At 47.6% G+C, this 15,923-nt stretch overlaps 1 protein-coding gene across 1 annotated transcript in view; it reads left to right on the top strand.

The window, feature by feature from the left end:
• The window catches only part of CACNA1E (calcium voltage-gated channel subunit alpha1 E), a 474,871-nt gene that overhangs the window by 445,819 nt on the left and 13,129 nt on the right, over positions 1-15,923 (top strand). Inside the window, exons 40-46 of the mRNA XM_049700372.1 lie at positions 868-995; positions 4,396-4,492; positions 8,536-8,641; positions 9,748-9,855; positions 11,121-11,221; positions 11,498-11,604; positions 15,528-15,639. Coding sequence (XP_049556329.1) covers positions 868-995; positions 4,396-4,492; positions 8,536-8,641; positions 9,748-9,855; positions 11,121-11,221; positions 11,498-11,604; positions 15,528-15,639 — 759 coding nt within the window. The remainder of the gene's footprint in view (positions 1-867; positions 996-4,395; positions 4,493-8,535; positions 8,642-9,747; positions 9,856-11,120; positions 11,222-11,497; positions 11,605-15,527; positions 15,640-15,923) is intronic.

The following is a 15,923-nucleotide window of genomic DNA, read 5'->3' as shown; positions in this document are numbered from 1 at the left end:
CACTTGTTTTTCTATGGCCCATGAGCTAGGAATGATTTTTACATTTTTCAGTAGTTGAGAAAAAAAATCAAAAGATGAATAATATTTCATGACATGAAAATTATATGAAATTCGAACCCATACTCCTTTTTGTCCCTGCTGTACATGCTTCTTTCATGGCTCTTAAAAAAATCTGTAACCTTTGTATGTTTCCAACACATCACAGTCTCTGGTAAATACTAAATGTCTTTAAGAATATTCAAGTAACAACATCTAGTGAACGCCTGCTATGCCTTAAGCAACGTGCTAGTTATGGAAATGTATCTCGGACCAGACCTTTCTTAACTCCCACCACCAGCACCTGGAGCTCTGTCTGGAACATAGTAGGTGCACAGTAAATGTTGTTGAACAAATAAGTGGGAGAACAGGGTCTTGGAAGCACTTAAGAGCCGTGAACAGCTTCAAGTTGTCGCACAGTGAGCCCTTCATCCGCTATAAGGCATCCCACCAGTTCTCTCACTGGCCGCTTTGGGGAGCAGGGGTTGGGGAGGGAGGCTGGCAGGGAGGCTTGGTGTCGGGCCTTGACTTCCTCTAGGCTTTGAGAACGTGTTGCTGCTGCTGCACTAATAATTAAAGAAATTTAATAGATAACAAAAGCGACTGAGGAGTACTTTGCAGATACAAAGTGGCAGAGGAAAGTGAAATCATAATGCACGCAGAAAGACACGTGTAGTTCAGTCGTGGAAATGCTGCGTTGCCTTCGGCAGGGTCAACGGTGCTTTGGTTAGGAGCCTCAGCCTCACAAACTTCTGAATTCTTTATTTGCCTTGAAGCCTGTTTTTCTGCTTTGGGTTTCTCCTAACTCCTCTTCTCCCCCTTGCCCTCCAGATGCTCAACCTGTTCGTGGCCGTCATCATGGACAACTTTGAGTACCTGACTCGGGATTCATCCATCCTGGGGCCTCACCACCTGGACGAGTTTGTCCGTGTCTGGGCAGAGTATGACAGAGCGGCATGGTGCGTAGGCCTCTCGGCGCCCCCCGTGAGGCCCCTATCAAGGGCCTCTGGAGTTCTCAAGGAAGAGGTTGGAATTGGAGACACCCATGCTTGCTTGTTAGAGAAGGAGAGGAGATTCCTCTTGGTTGTGGCCCGTGGAAGAGGCCAGGTCCTCAAACTGGCTCTGGGATCAAGCCAGTTATGGACCATTTAGCTTCTTTATCTTCCTTTCCCCTCTCTTTCCTTCTGTGACAGGCTTTTCCCTTTCTTTGCCTATCTCAGTACACAGTCTGCACCTCAGAGTGTTTGAGTCAGTCCCTAGAGGAGCTTCCAAAATGGTTAGTGGACCCCTCTGAGTCACCAGGGGGGTTGACAAGTGTTTTTGGGGCCAGCTGGACATCTGGCCACCATGGTCAGTGACATTCGTCTTTTCTCTATCTCATCCCTCTCAAAAGGTACAGTTTCAGATAACTCTGAAATTATATAAAAAAGCGAGCAAGTTATTCTTCTAACTGATTGCTTAAGTACTTGTGGATTTTTATTGCATGGAACTGAGTTAGATGGCAGGAATTTGCGGGGATGACCTCCCTAGGTCTTTTTCACTTTCCAATAGTTCTCAAGTGATATTGTGCCTTCTGGGCTTTAAAGCAGAGGCTGGCAAACTATAACCCATGGGCTAAATGTGGCTCACTGTCTATTTTTGCAAATAAAGTTTGGTGGGGTTTTTTTGGGGTTTTTTTTTTGTTTTTTTTTTTTTTTTGTGGTACTCAGGCCTCTCACTGTTGTGGCCTCTCCCGTTGCGGAGCACAGGCTCCAGACGCGCAGGCTCAGGGGCCATGGCTCACGGGCCCAGCTGCTCCGCGGCATGTGGGATCTTCCCGGACCGGGGCACGAACCCGTGTCCCCTGCCTTGGCAGGCGGACTCTCAACCACTGCACCACCAGGGAAGCCCTGCAAATAAAGTTTTATTGGAGCACAGCCATGCTCATTTATGTACTGTCTGTGGCTGCTTTCACACTACAAGGCAGAGCTGCATATTGTGACAAAGACAGCATGGCCCTCAAACTCAAAAATATGTATTATCTGACCCTTTACTTAAAAAGTTTGCTAATCCCTGATTTAGAGTTCAAAGGCAGCCTTTTGGTCCTCACAGTTGAAGACAGGGTAAGAGTGCTGTGAGCACTCACTCCATGGGAAGTTTTCTGTCCCAAGTCATCTTAGTTTTTTATCTCACCAATCTATCCATTCTGGTCCCCCTCTGAAAATACTACAAGAAATTCCATCCTTCATGGGAATGGACCACGTTGCTTCCACCTGGAACTACTTCATAATCTAAGACTCTTCCCAAATCTGTCCTCCTATGAGGCTTGTTGAACTTGGGTCCCTGCTTTAGATGTTGAAAGAGTGAATCAGAATTCCTCTTCCCCTCAGTCATTATTAATGACTTAGCACAGAGTTCTCTAAATCCATTCCTGTTACAATGGCTGAGCAATGGCTTGTACTTTCTGGGCCTTCTTTCTAGTAGGATAGGCTGCTTTAGAATGCAGTGGGCACTGTGTTACAGGGGAATGCAGCCAGGCCTGTATCTCGTCAGCTCTGTGGCCTTGGATAAGTCATTCAACCACTCTGAGCTTCCACATTTGTTGTATAATAGTGGTAATGATCCTGCCTACCTTGAAGGCTGGTTGTGAAGAATATATTAAATCATGTATTAACTGTTGTTATAATTAATTACCATATGGGAAAGAAAATATGAAAAACTGGTGTCTGTAAAGCTGGATGGCCATGGGATCGGGAGACCAAGAAGGGACCTCTTCACTCACCTGAGAGAGGAGAAAGCAGCTGCTAGCAAAGGAGTCCATGGCTCACCTAGCCTCACTCAGGTGCCCTGGGCTCTCAGAAACCCCAGCTTCTTGGGGTTCACATTATTTTGGGACCCAGTTGCCTTGGGCATTAAACATGCTGCTCCCCAGTTCTTCCATCTGCTGGGAAGAACAATTCCACGAGAACTAATCATGAGACTCAGACGCATGAGCTGTGAAAGAGCAAAAAGACCAAAGAGAACCTCTTGTGTCTACTTTGAAATTCACAGCGTAACTTGTCCTGGTTTTAGTTTTACTGGCCTTCTCTATGAGATGAGAGGGGAAACTAACCAAGGTAAAGTAAGCCGATGTCTTCAAAAAGGAGACAGGTTGCAGAGCACATCAGCCTGTAGACAGCAGGACCAACGCACCCACGTCCCATCCACAATGAGAAACAAAAGAACACGTGGTAAAATGAACCTTCCCTTAAGAGTCAAGAGACCTGGAAGTACGGCTGAGCTGCTGTTTGGAAGAAGAGGAGGAATCAACAGCAAAATCAAGAAAAGATTAGGAAGAGTGACACTGGGGCAAAGTTGCAGTCTCGACATCACTGGCGAGGATCGGATGCTTGGAGGTGGAAAATGCGTGCTCATCATTTCCGGTGGAAGCCCTGGTCTGTACCAGGATGTGTCCAGACCCTCAGATCCCTGGCCGTTGCTGACTTGTTCTGGCCCCTGAGGGAGCAGATGCTTTAGCCACTGAAAATGAATCAACTGTTGAGTCTGTCCTTTACACAGGAAATCAGAATTCTCTAGCAGGCTCTGTGAAAGGGGAGTGATAAGATAGGTCACAGTGTTCCTGGAATTCTGACTGGATCTGACCAAGCTGCCTATGGGCTGGGTTGCAGGAGCAGGACTGGCGGGAGAGCATTTCGGCTCCCTTGCAGGCTGCTTTCTGAGCACAGATCCGGGCAGGCTCCAGCCAAATTGAGAAGAGTTTGCCCAAGCAGAACTCGGGGAAAAATCTGCCACAAAGAGAAGCAAAGCCCTTTGCAAATTCCCTCATGCCAACTGTGCTCCTTGCTAATTAGCCTAATGGGAAATTTCTTTCTCGCACTCTGTAGAAGGAGGCTGACTTTCCCACTGCCCTGACAAGTGGGTCTGACTGTGATCAGTGTCTGTGTAAGCAAAGGGTTCTGCAGTCTGCTTCACGGCAGCCTGGTGTCTGCTCTTGGTGGCAGTCAGAGGTATTTGTGAATTGGTGGGCTTTGTTCTTAGAGGCCTAGCTGGACCCAGGCTCCACTTTCTGCATCTGGTCAGGTATAGGCCCAACAGATATCTCTGGGTGCTCGTGGCCACTAGGCATTGAATGAGCTCTGATTCCTTAGAAAATTCGAGGCAGTGCAGTTTGCAGTGATGGTTCTCTGATACTTACCTCGCTGTTTGCAAGGTGGTGGTTCTCTGATGCTTTTCGTCCTCAGTCTCTCCTAATCTGGCTTTGCTGGGCCCAAGGAAAGCAGCTGCCCTTCCTCCTCCAGCCATCCCCTTCGTGGCTAGGCTGTCGTTTCTCTCCTACCCTTCTCTGAGTGTCCTATTAACCCACCTGTGCTTCCTTTACAGCGGCAGGATCCCGTATAAGGATATGTACAAATTAGTGCGGGTGATCTCGCCACCTCTGGGCCTGGGAGAGAACTGCCCCTACAGGGTGGCTTGCAAGGTTTGCCTCCGGTCCCCAGCTGTGACCATGACCATGACCGTGACCGGCGGCGGGGTGCAGCCTCCAACCCCCCTCCTCTCCGTTCTGCTCCACCACCACTGCGCCACATGAGGGAACCTTCATGTTGCTTTCCTTTGAGTTTAAAGAGGTCCAAACCCTCCCAGAACCAGCAGCTGTTACACAAGGAAGAAGGGAACGTTTTGGGGGGACGGCGGATAAAAAAAGAGTTAAGGACTTAATAACGGAGGCTGCTTTGACCTCTGTTTTCTTCACATGCACACACTCATTCATGCACGTATAACACACACATTCTCCTCTCTCTCTTTCTCACTCCACCTTAATATGTGGATTTAACCAGAGGGACCTCTCCCTCCTCCAGAGAATGCAGAAATCTTTTGAATCCAGCAAGGAGTTCTGGTTTCTTTTCCCTGGAGACAGAGAGCCTCCTTTTAGCAAACTAGTAGCATCATCCCATATACGGTGTAGAGAAGTGTGATTCTAGCCATGCCTACCTCTGCCCAGCTCTGGGTAGTTCGGCCACAAGCAATTATAAAAGCTATAGGACAAAAGGGAGGTGAGAAATCATAAAAAAAAAAAAGAGGGCAGGAGGGGAGGATAAGTCAAGAAGGCAAAGAGGATAGAGTCGGTGGGAGAATTTAATAGCTCAGAGGGTCTGGGAAGGTCCCAGCAGAGGACGAGGGCTCGGAGCAGGTTTCTTGCCTGAGGGTCCTGCCGTGTATTGTTGGAGGCACCGAGAGCTCTGTTGTAACTGCCGAGTCACTGTTTGTTTGTGAGACCAAGGAAGTTGTTCAGGGGCGCACAGGACCTCCCTCTTCGACTAGCACAGTGGCTCCACCCAGTCCCTGTCCAAGGCCAAGCCCACTAGATAAGGAAGTCTCTCCTGGTGTTACAGGAGGGATGCGCGGGCTCCCGGGTGCGTAGCACAGTCTGGCAGCCGGAAGACGACTTAGGCCCAGGAAGATGCCAGGCTGGGCGATGGGAAGGAGATGGCCTGGGATGGTGACAAGTGATTCCCATACTCAGGAGGCCGAACAGCTGCCTCTGCAGAGACTCTTTAAACTCCACCCTGGTGAAACCTGCAGCCGCATGTGGGAGAGCCGGGGAGGGCAGCATGGCATGCGAGATGCTCTTCCTCCTCCTGGTTTTGTTTCTTCTGTCCCCAGCATGCCGTCGCCCCCGGGGCATGCCGGGGCACAAAGAGCACTCTTGCCACCAGAGCCAGGTGGAAGCAACGGGCCGACTCTGCCCAGCAGCCGTAGCGCAGCACTTCCAGCGCGAGCCGCCGTCTCCTGCTGCACTCACACCACAGAGGGGGATACACGATGCTCCGCCTGCGGGTTCAGAGCAGGAGAAAGGCCTGACTTCCAGGCCAGCACCCCCGTCCCCAGCCGGGGCCAGAAATCCTAACCCACGGCTGGAACACCGTCTATCTGGTTTATACCACTCTCACACAGCCCTGGGAATTGAAGACAAGCTTGTGTTGGATGGGGGATGGATGAGTTGAACAGAGAGGTAGGGTGATGCTCATCCTGGAGGAGAAAACCGGTCCCTGTGACAGCCGCGCAGAGAGACCAAAGGTTGCCGCCACGTTCCCGGGTCTGTGTTGGGTGTGCTATAAATCCGCACCAGGATGGAGACACGTGTACGACTTGCCTTGATTAACGGGTTTCCTGTTCTTTTCCTGTCTGTCCATTTTGTTTCGTTTTTCTTCTCCTGTTTTCTGTACTCTTTTGTTTGTTTGTTTTGGCTCCCCGGGAATGCCTGTTCTCCTCTCCTCCCTGTCTGCATCCTTTCCCTGCCACCCTCCCTGCCCTGCCCCCCTGCCCCCATCCCCACTTACCACCCCGCCATGAGCAGTGGCCGCATCCATTACACTGAGATGTATGAAATGCTGACTCTCATGTCACCACCGCTAGGCCTCGGCAAGAGATGTCCCTCCAAGGTGGCATATAAGGTAGACCACCTCTTCCTTTGTTCTGGGCTAGTGACCAGCAGGAAATGGGCGCCAGCTGTGGGGAGGTCAGGACGTGGGGAGGAAGCCGGGCTGGGGAGGGAGAGGAGGGAACCAAGGCAAAAAGGAATGATGAGATGAAAAGGTCATGAAACTTCACAGAAGGGGTGAAGTCCTGAATCGATACGCAAGGTGGTGTGTAAGACTATTCGCCGTGGGTTTTTTTTTTTAATGTTATTCTGTTTCTACAAGTGTGTGGCTTCTTGTGAGTGGGTTCCTAGAAAGGAAGTGTTAAGTAGCATGTTTCCTTCTAGAGAAGGCAGAGTGGTGGGCTGTGGAATAGCATATATGGGCAAGAAGAAAGCCTGCAGCAAGACAGCTATCAGAGCTTATAAAAAAAATCTTCCATCAGCTAAGCTCAGGAAATAATGCAGAAATTCCTCTAAACATGGTTCAAGAAGAAATTTTTAGGAGAGAGGAAAACTCTTAACAAATTTCTTCCTCCATGACGTAGGGAGGAACGATGGCATGGTTCCTTCTAGGTACCAGAAAAGAAAGAGGAACGGCAACCTCCATCCCATGATACGTGATGAAGGATGCAGCTCCCTTCCCCATTAGCCCAGCTACCCATTTTTCCTGGCAGTTCAAAGGAAAGGGTGATGATGGACACAAGTTGCCTTCAGCATTAGATTTGCCTTCTCGGCATGACTGAGATGGGTGGACTCCCCTCAGCTTGCTTAGGACAGCATTGTGCATTGGGAGTCAACTGCCATTGGGGTGTTCAGAGCCTTGGGGCCTGAACTTTTTCTCCACAATGGATAATAGTTACTGCTAACTCCCCACTGCTGTTTAGACTGACCCAGAACTCTGGAGCTCTTTCGTTCACCTAGGAATACACCCTAGCGATGTCGCCACTTCTCTAGAAGCCTAAAGAAGTGGGAGAGAGATGGAAGTCAGATACAAACAAGAAACTGGCCTTACACTCTCAGACACCGTGTTTGTGGCATCACGTTAAGCAAGATGTTCCAATGGAGTTTTAGAAACCCTGTCTTGGGAAGAAACACTTGCCTTCCTGCTAGGCTGGTGGTTCTGTTGGAGGACCTTCTCCTGCTGCTACCTCCAAGTTGAAAGCTCCAGAGAGCATCTCATTGGAATGGGGGTGCCCATTAGGGACCCTTATCCACCCCACTACATGGCTCCTCCTTTGAAGCTTAGGGGCTGGCATCCTTTTTGCTCACGATTCCACATCTAACGGTACCGGGTGGTGGAATGTGGCCCTAAGTTCTTTGCATTTCTGGGGTGAAGCTCAGTGGGAGAAGGGATGTGGGGATTGGAGGAAAAGTTAAAGAATTCCAAAAGCAAGATACTCTCTGGAAAGTGGATTTGGCCATTTCAGTTTGATCCCCTTCCTTTGGGTGAGGGGAACAAGGCCTGCCCACTCTGCTCCTGCCTTGATCACCCTTCTCTTCTCTGCTCTCCCCAGCCCTCTTCCCCTAGACCTTGTTTGCACTCTCCCACTTTTCCATTCTGCTCCACTTCATCTTTTGGATAAGCTGGACTTCTGCATGTTCAACCATGTGCTGGCAAATTTCATCTTTTAAAGACTCAAAAAGGGGGCATCAGGATGCATCTTTCAAGTCAGATAAGCAAAGCACAATCTCCCCCATGTGAGTTTTGGGGGGTATTCATGGGACAAGTGGAATTGTAGAGCAGCCCTGAAACAGGGAATGGAGTCACCTCACAGAGCTGACTCCTTCCCCTGAGCCACTGCTTTTAGGAATCCCTATTAAAGACATTCTTAGGACTGTGGAGGAGTCCTACAGAATGATTAGTCCCTCTTCCCTTGGAATTCGGCATCATTCCCTAGAAATAAACAAAGCAAAACAAAACAGCAGCCAATGAGCCTTAAGTGAGAAGCCGGGAGAGGGCAGGACTGGGACAGGGGACGGGGGTATCCTTGCCCTTCTTTTTTGTCTCTGCATTTGACCTCTGCACTTTTCCTCCCTTCTCACCAAGGTTTCTCTCGATATATTTTTTTCCTCCTGCTGTTTCTTTTCTCTCTTTCACACAGAGGTTAGTCCTGATGAATATGCCGGTGGCTGAGGACATGACTGTCCACTTCACTTCCACGCTTATGGCTCTGATCCGGACAGCTCTGGACATTAAAATCGCCAAAGGTCAGTAAGCTTAGGGGGGGGAAAGATTCTGAAACAACTCACGCAGGGTGGCGCAGGATGGAAATGTCTGACCTTTCATCCCTCTGATGAGGCAGTGACCTGGAGATCAAATAGTAGGGTCCCTGTTTCACCTCTGAGCTACAGTAACTATTATATTTGCCCTTTCTTCTTGGGGAAATGAATGGTTTGATAATCACTAAGCCTCCTTTTGACTTCAACAGTATGTGATCTTTGGTGTCTGGCACAAAGTAGGCATTTTAGAAATATTTGTTGATTGAACAAATGAGTTTTGATTCAGTTCTTTTTTTTCTTTTTTTTTTTTTTCCCCCTTATGTGGTGCCTTTAACAACTAGGAAGGCTTCTGTGGCAGGTGCTATCATGGCAGTATTTTGTTCCTTTTGATTTCTAATTCAGTGGTTTAGGAAAGAAAGGGTTTACTACTTGCAGATGGGCCTCCAGCTTCCTGCTCTTACCTGACCCAAATCCTTTTTAAAATCAGGTCACTCGGGCTTCCCTGGTGGCGCAGTGGTTGGGAGTCCACCTGCCGATGCAGGGGACACGGGTTCGTGCCCCGGTCCGGGAAGATCCCACATGCTGCGGAGCCGCTGGGCCCGTGAGCCATGGCCGCTGAGCCTGCGCGTCCGGAGCCTGTGCTCCGCAACGGGAGAGGCCACAGCAGTGAGAGGCCCACGTACCGCAAAAAAAAAAAAAAAATCAGGTCACTCAGACTCTGGAGTCAGATCGCTGGAAGAACTGATACACGTATAAAGGCAGAGGAGGCTGGCTCGTGGCTCTCTGCATTCCCCCTTCTGATATACTGAGCAGCTGGGAGCCTCTGTGAATCAATGAGGAGGCTCATCTTGGTCCCAGGGCCTCGGCTCTCTGTGACAGGATATCCCTGAGTCACTGAAAACGGAGCCAAAATGTGTTCTGCTTCTTCAGCAGAAAGACCCAGTATTGCAAGGTCCACTGTCGCTAAGTACCAAGATCCCCTCTGAGAATATGACGTGCCGTGCTGACTCAGCTCCTGCCCCACCTCCTCCCTCCGTCCTTGTTATTTCTGTGTCTGTTCTGTTTTCGCTATTAATAAATGTATCTTCCCCTAGGTGGTGCGGACAGGCAGCAGCTAGACTCAGAGCTACAGAAGGAGACCCTGGCCATCTGGCCTCACCTGTCCCAGAAGATGTTAGATCTGCTTGTGCCCATGCCCAAAGGTGTGGGGTCTCCTCCAGGGTATCCTTGTCACTGTGGGCCCAGCACGCCAAGACCACACCTTTGGGGGGAACACAGAATGATCGAAGAGATAAGGGAAGGGTGCTCTTTTATTCTTAGGAAACAAAAATCCCTCACTTCTCAAGTTCCTTTTGTCATTAATTGAAAACAGTTTCTTTTTTTTTTTTTTTTTTTTTACTGAAGTATAGTTGATCGATTTACAGTGTTGTGTTAATTTCTGCTACATAGCAAAGTGATTATATACATAATTGATTATATACATAAATATATTCTTTTTTATATTTTTCCATTATGGTTTATCCCAGGATATTGAATATAGTTCCCTGTGCTATACTAACCTTGTTGTTTATCCATCCTATATGTAATAGTTTGCATCTACTAACCCCAAACTCCCAATCCTTCCCTCCCCTACCCTCCCTCCCTTGGCAACCACAAGTCTGTTCTTTATGTCTGCGAGTCTGTTCTTTATGTCCGTGAGTCTGTTTCCATTTCGTGCCATATTTTAGAGTTCACATATAAGTGACATCATATGTTATTTGTCTCTTTCTGACTTAGTATGATAATCTCTAGTTGCATCCTTGTTGCTGCAAATGGCATTATTTTGTTCTTTTTTATGGCTGAGTAGTATTCCACTGTATATATGTACCACAGCTTCTTTATCTATTCATCTGTTGATGGACATTTAGGTTGCTTCCGTGTCTTGGCTATTGTGAATAGTGCTGCTATGAGCACTGAGGTGTGTGTATCTTTTTGAATTCGAGTTTTGTCTGGATATATGCCCAGGAGTAGGATTGCCGGATCACATGGTAGTTCTAGTTTCAGTTTTCTGAGGAACCTCCACACTGGAGAACAGTTTCTTAAGATAGGTCACTGCGGTTGTGGATGAAACTTCTTGGCTACATAGCTCTGTCCTTCCACATAACACAGTTCAGCAAACCTTCAAGCCGTTGGGGAAAAGGTGGTGTTACTAAGAGATGGAAACCTAGACCATTCTGGGGGTGGGGAGGTGCTTACTAATGTGTTGCACATCATTGGTAACATCACCCTCCCTGGGTGGCCGTGGAAGCTCCCTGAGGCTAGACATGGGGACCTGTTCACTCTGTAGCCTCAGTGCCTGGCACAGATGGAACCCTCAATAAATGTTGGATGGGTGGGTGGCCGAAGGGGCAAACCTGCTTCCTAGGTGTCCTCACTTTCCCCCCGTGTCTTCTCCCTGTTCCCCTCCATGCCACACTTGTGTCTTCAGCCTCTGACCTGACTGTGGGCAAAATCTATGCAGCAATGATGATCATGGACTACTATAAACAGAGCAAGGTGAAGAAGCAGAGGCAGCAGCTGGAGGAACAGGTGAAGGTCAAGGACAGCGTGGTGGCTGGGTGGGCCCCTGAAGGGACAGGCCTGTGCATCCCTGGGGCACAGTGCCCTGCAAGTGCTTAGAAGCAGAGGTCAGGCTTTGCTTTGCAGGGTCCAGGAACCTCCCTAGGATCAAGGGATTAGAAAACCAGTGGGGCAGAGGTTCAGAATGTCAAACAGGGTATCAGTCGTATTCCTGTTTTACTCAAATGGTATTTTCCCCCCACAGTCATTTGAGTTCCTTTTTCCTCCTTTCCACTTTTAACACAGAAAAACGCACCCATGTTCCAGCGGATGGAGCCGTCATCTCTGCCTCAGGAGATCATTGCTAATGCCAAAGCCCTGCCTTATCTCCAGCAGGACCCCGTTTCAGGCCTGTGAGTATTACCAGAGGGTCCATGACTCCCCTGCTTGCATTATCACGTGTGCCATCGGGCAGACCCAGAAACTCATTGCCTAGAAGTGCCCGAGCTAATACTAACGCTGAGATGCATGGATGGTCCCCTCTCTGAGGGTGAGAAGACCACATGTTGTATCTTAAGATGGTTATTCAGCAGGGGTAATGGAAAAGCAGACTGAGCGTGTTTGGTGCCGTGGCCAGCTCCAGAGACAGGGAGCACTGTGAATGGACAAAGGAAGTAAGGGGCTGTATTAGTATCATCACTTTAGAGTGAACTCAGAGAGGTTCACTAAGTGGCCCAAAGCCATATGGCTGGTAGGAAGCTGAATTGGAATTTAAGTCAGTTATTTGCAAGCCCAGAGTCTTCCCACTACACTGTGTTATCTGTAATGAACAAAAAGAACCTTAAATCAGGCAAAACAATTTTTTTGTTAATTTTCTATATTGAAAGTGGAAACAAAACCCTAATTAAGGCATGTGCCAATTCTTCCGAGTTGTAAGCCTTAGCCCCAATGTGGTCATTAGCCATAAAGGATCTAATGTAATATACATACTTCATTTTAATGCTTTCTTTCTCTCATCACAAGTGATGTACCCAAATGGTCCCTCTACCCAGCGTAAATGGCTTGTTGTCGTTGGTTATGATTAGTGACTTTTTTCCAGTCTAGCTCTCGTGGAACCAGTAAATCACTAAATATCACAACTTCAGTAATTGTCAGAGGAGTGAAATCCCAGGCTTAGGAATGAGCCCTCAGTCAGAATACCATTTGCAATCTCTCACGCCATAAATTTCTTTCTGCCTGTGGTGTTGGAGACCTGTTTTTGAAAAGCATTGTTTTCAAAGGTCACAATCCAACGCATTTGAAAAAGAAAAAAAACGACCAAGGCCGTCGGTCGTTTTTACAAAACATGTGAGGTGTTTAAATAGCAGGTATGGATTCTCCTGTCTACAAAAACACAAGTACATGTTTATCTTTGGTCTGTGCAGGAAGGTGGTCAAGAGGTGTGATTAGAGTACTAGGGACTACCTCCTTGGAAGAGTTTACAGTGTTTTTCAAGGGTCTTTGGCTTAGAAATAGAGGACACCCTCCACCATCTAGATCTGTTTTAGCCACAACAATTTGCTGTACAAATTAACTCCCATCATTGGACTATTCCAGCCTCTGTCCCATATGTTTATTAATTCATTCACTCATTGATTTGACCAATATTTACTGAGAGTCGGTGTGACCCAAAAACTGGCTCAGACACTGGGGATTCAGTCCAGATAATCACACAGTCCCCATGGACACAGTTCTTAAAAAAGAAATTACAAGAGTGATAAAGGTTAAAATGTGGAAGGGTAGGCTATTGTGACTCTGTGTAAAGGAGGCAACGCGCGTAGTTTGAGGATTTGAGGAAGCTTCCCTGAGGAAGTAACATTTGATTGAGACTCAAAAGCAGGTACTTCAAGAGGTGAAATAAAGTAAAGTATGGTAAGTTTAAGGAACCTAAGAACTGTCATGATGGTTGGAGCACAGAGATATCGGGGGACGTGGCAGGTGATGGATTTGGAGGGGCCAGGATGTAGGGATACAGAGGTAGTTTACAGGCAGGATACAGAAGTTTAGTGTCATCCAAGGATAATGGGTGACACGATCATCAGAGTGACATGATCAGGTTTGGGCTTTCCAGAGATCATTCTTTAATCCAGTGTGGGCTCCGTGGATTGGAGGGAAGCAGTTCGAGAGATAGAACACCATTTAGTACGTGGCTGCAATTGTGAATATTGTGAGACTGTGGCTTGGACTAACAGGATAGAAATGGGGAGAGAGAATCAGACTTGAGAGGCAATTAATACACAGAACGGATAGGATTTGGTGATTGATTGATTTGCTACATGGTGTGAGGGACAGGGAGGAATCCAAGATGACCCTCGGGTTTCTGGTTTGAGCTTCTAGGTGGATGTTGGTCCACTTCCTGAAACGGAGATGCTGGTGGAGCAGCAGGCTGGTTCTTTGGAACAACTTGTGTTTCTAGAGCCCTGAATTGTTCAAGTAGAGATTGCTTTGGAGGTAGTGTGGTGGACGTGACAGGGCTCCTCTCTCATTGAGCTTACAGCTGGTAGAAAAACAAACATGAAACAGATTATCAGAAAAAAAACCACTTGTCATTTTTGATGATTTAATCACAGTTCTGGTGGGCGCTAGGATGGGAAAAAAATACATTATGATCTGATTGCGTGTGAGAGCGACCTCTGACGAGTTTATCAGGTAAGGTTTCCTTAAGGAAGTGACTTTTAAGAAGAATTTTGAAGGATGAATTCAAAAACGAGTTTGCAAGGGACCGGGTGTTTGAGAAGCATCCTGCACTCTGGGGAACAGCCTTTATTCAAGTCCTGAGGCAGAAAGAAGCCTGGCACCTTCAACCAACTGAGAGAGAGGCCTCTGGACTCTCTCCTAATAACAGTGAGAAGCCAGACAAGGTTTTCAAAGTAAGAGGTTACTCAGGGTTCAAATTCTTCAAGTCTATAAGGTTGTTCAGTGCTTTTAAGTGTCCTGTCTACCTATTGGGGATCCTGGAGTTACTCATTTTCTGTAGGACAAAAGGGGACCCATTTCCTATAGAGCAGTGCTTGTTTCCCATGGTTCTCAGGCCAAGGCACACAGAAGAAGATGATTGACATTTAAGCAGTCGTTTAAACGGCAGACTGCTCTCTAGCAGTTGTAACAATTCAGCTAAAGCCCTCACTAGCAGCGAGGGGACAGGTTGGGTGAAAAGTGTGTGCTTCAGATTTTCCCCTGTGATCCCAGTCTAACGGATTATTTTTCAGTAACTGGCAATCCTTGCTTAGGTCTCGGATTTTCCACTGGATTCACAGTCATTAGCAGGAGACTCTGCAGTGGCTCTCTCCGGAGCAGATGGGACACTGGCAGAGACGGTGTCCCATCTCTCCCTCCTAATTCCACACCCACTGAGGGAGCTGCTGCCCCAGTCACTGACCACGTTCCTCTTCCCGTGATCAGGAAGCTCAGTCTGCATGCTGGCTTAGGTCAAAGAGGAACTGTTACTGCACTAGTAGCAATGAGTGGCGGCAGCAGCGCCAAGTTCTCAGGAAAGATTGGCTGCCTCTTTTTTTTCCTAACCTGCCCAATGGATCCCATAGGCTGAGGGTGTCTTTCAGGTACCAAACCGTGGTTTAATAGCAGGCACACTGCAACAGCTCTCCATGCTTTTCATTCAGAGGCCCCTAAACACTTGGCCAACTCTGCCCCTGTCCTTTTTTACCTCATCACCATTGAAGCATCCTCCTACATAGCCATCGACCCAGACGTTGTCACCTCTTTCACCTCTTCTGAAATCGTTCCATGCAGTTCATACACCAGCAGTGTCTGATACAGAGCAGTCCTTCAATAAATGTTCATGGCATTGAATTGTTTGGTTTGGCCAGGGATGTTGGCACAATAAAACCATATTCTGAGAGTGGAGGAAATTTTTTAAAAGACCATGACTGCTTAATATTTAAACAAACTGTTCACTTTAAACTATGGCATTTTTCTGCCGAATGGAGAAACTGAGGAGAAACAGGTTTACAATCTAGCATTGGTCTTCCATATGGCTGAGTGTGACAAATGATGTCATTTGTCACAGATATGCTAGTCGCCAGCAAAATGATGAATGGTTCCAAATGCAGGTTGAAAACAGTGGTTCCTCTTTTCCAATGTTTTTTTAAAAAATTTTTCTATTCTAGGGCCAGCCACCTGTAAGTTATCAGGCTTTCAAGCCAGCCAAGGCTAAAGGGTATTGCCCTTGCTGGGGAGGAAGTCTTGTCTGGGTGGGAATTGGTAATGACAACTACGTCATGACTGTTTCTCTTTCTCTTATGCACACGTTACCTCTGAACTTGGCATTGCTTTGCAGGAGTGGCCGGAGTGGATACCCTTCGATGAGTCCACTCTCTCCGCAGGAAATATTCCAGTTGGCCTGTATGGACCCAGCTGACGATGGACAATTCCAGGAACAGCAATCTCTGGTGAATGAATGAGTTACATGACCTCAAAAATACTTCCTTGGTTTCCTGATCCCTCCCCCTCTCATTTTCAAATTTTATTCCATAGCCTTGCTCCATCAGAAAAAAAACCTTTCTGATCGTCCAACCAATTACCCTGAAAGTTTCCTGCCATCTCCCCTTTCATAGCTGAGTTTCTCATGTTCTTTGACAAATGCTCCCTCTTCGGGTTTTACAACCCCAGAGGCTCCTTACCTGCTTCAGGAACTTATAATGCTTCAGGCCAAGCCCTCTTAATTTATGCCCCT

The sequence above is a fragment of the Orcinus orca genome, chromosome 1, assembly GCF_937001465.1.
Source record: "Orcinus orca chromosome 1, mOrcOrc1.1, whole genome shotgun sequence".
Classification (NCBI taxonomy): Eukaryota; Metazoa; Chordata; class Mammalia; order Artiodactyla; family Delphinidae; genus Orcinus; species Orcinus orca.
The sequence above is the reverse complement of the archived record's forward strand: the minus strand, read 5'-3'. Positions and strand labels throughout refer to the sequence as shown.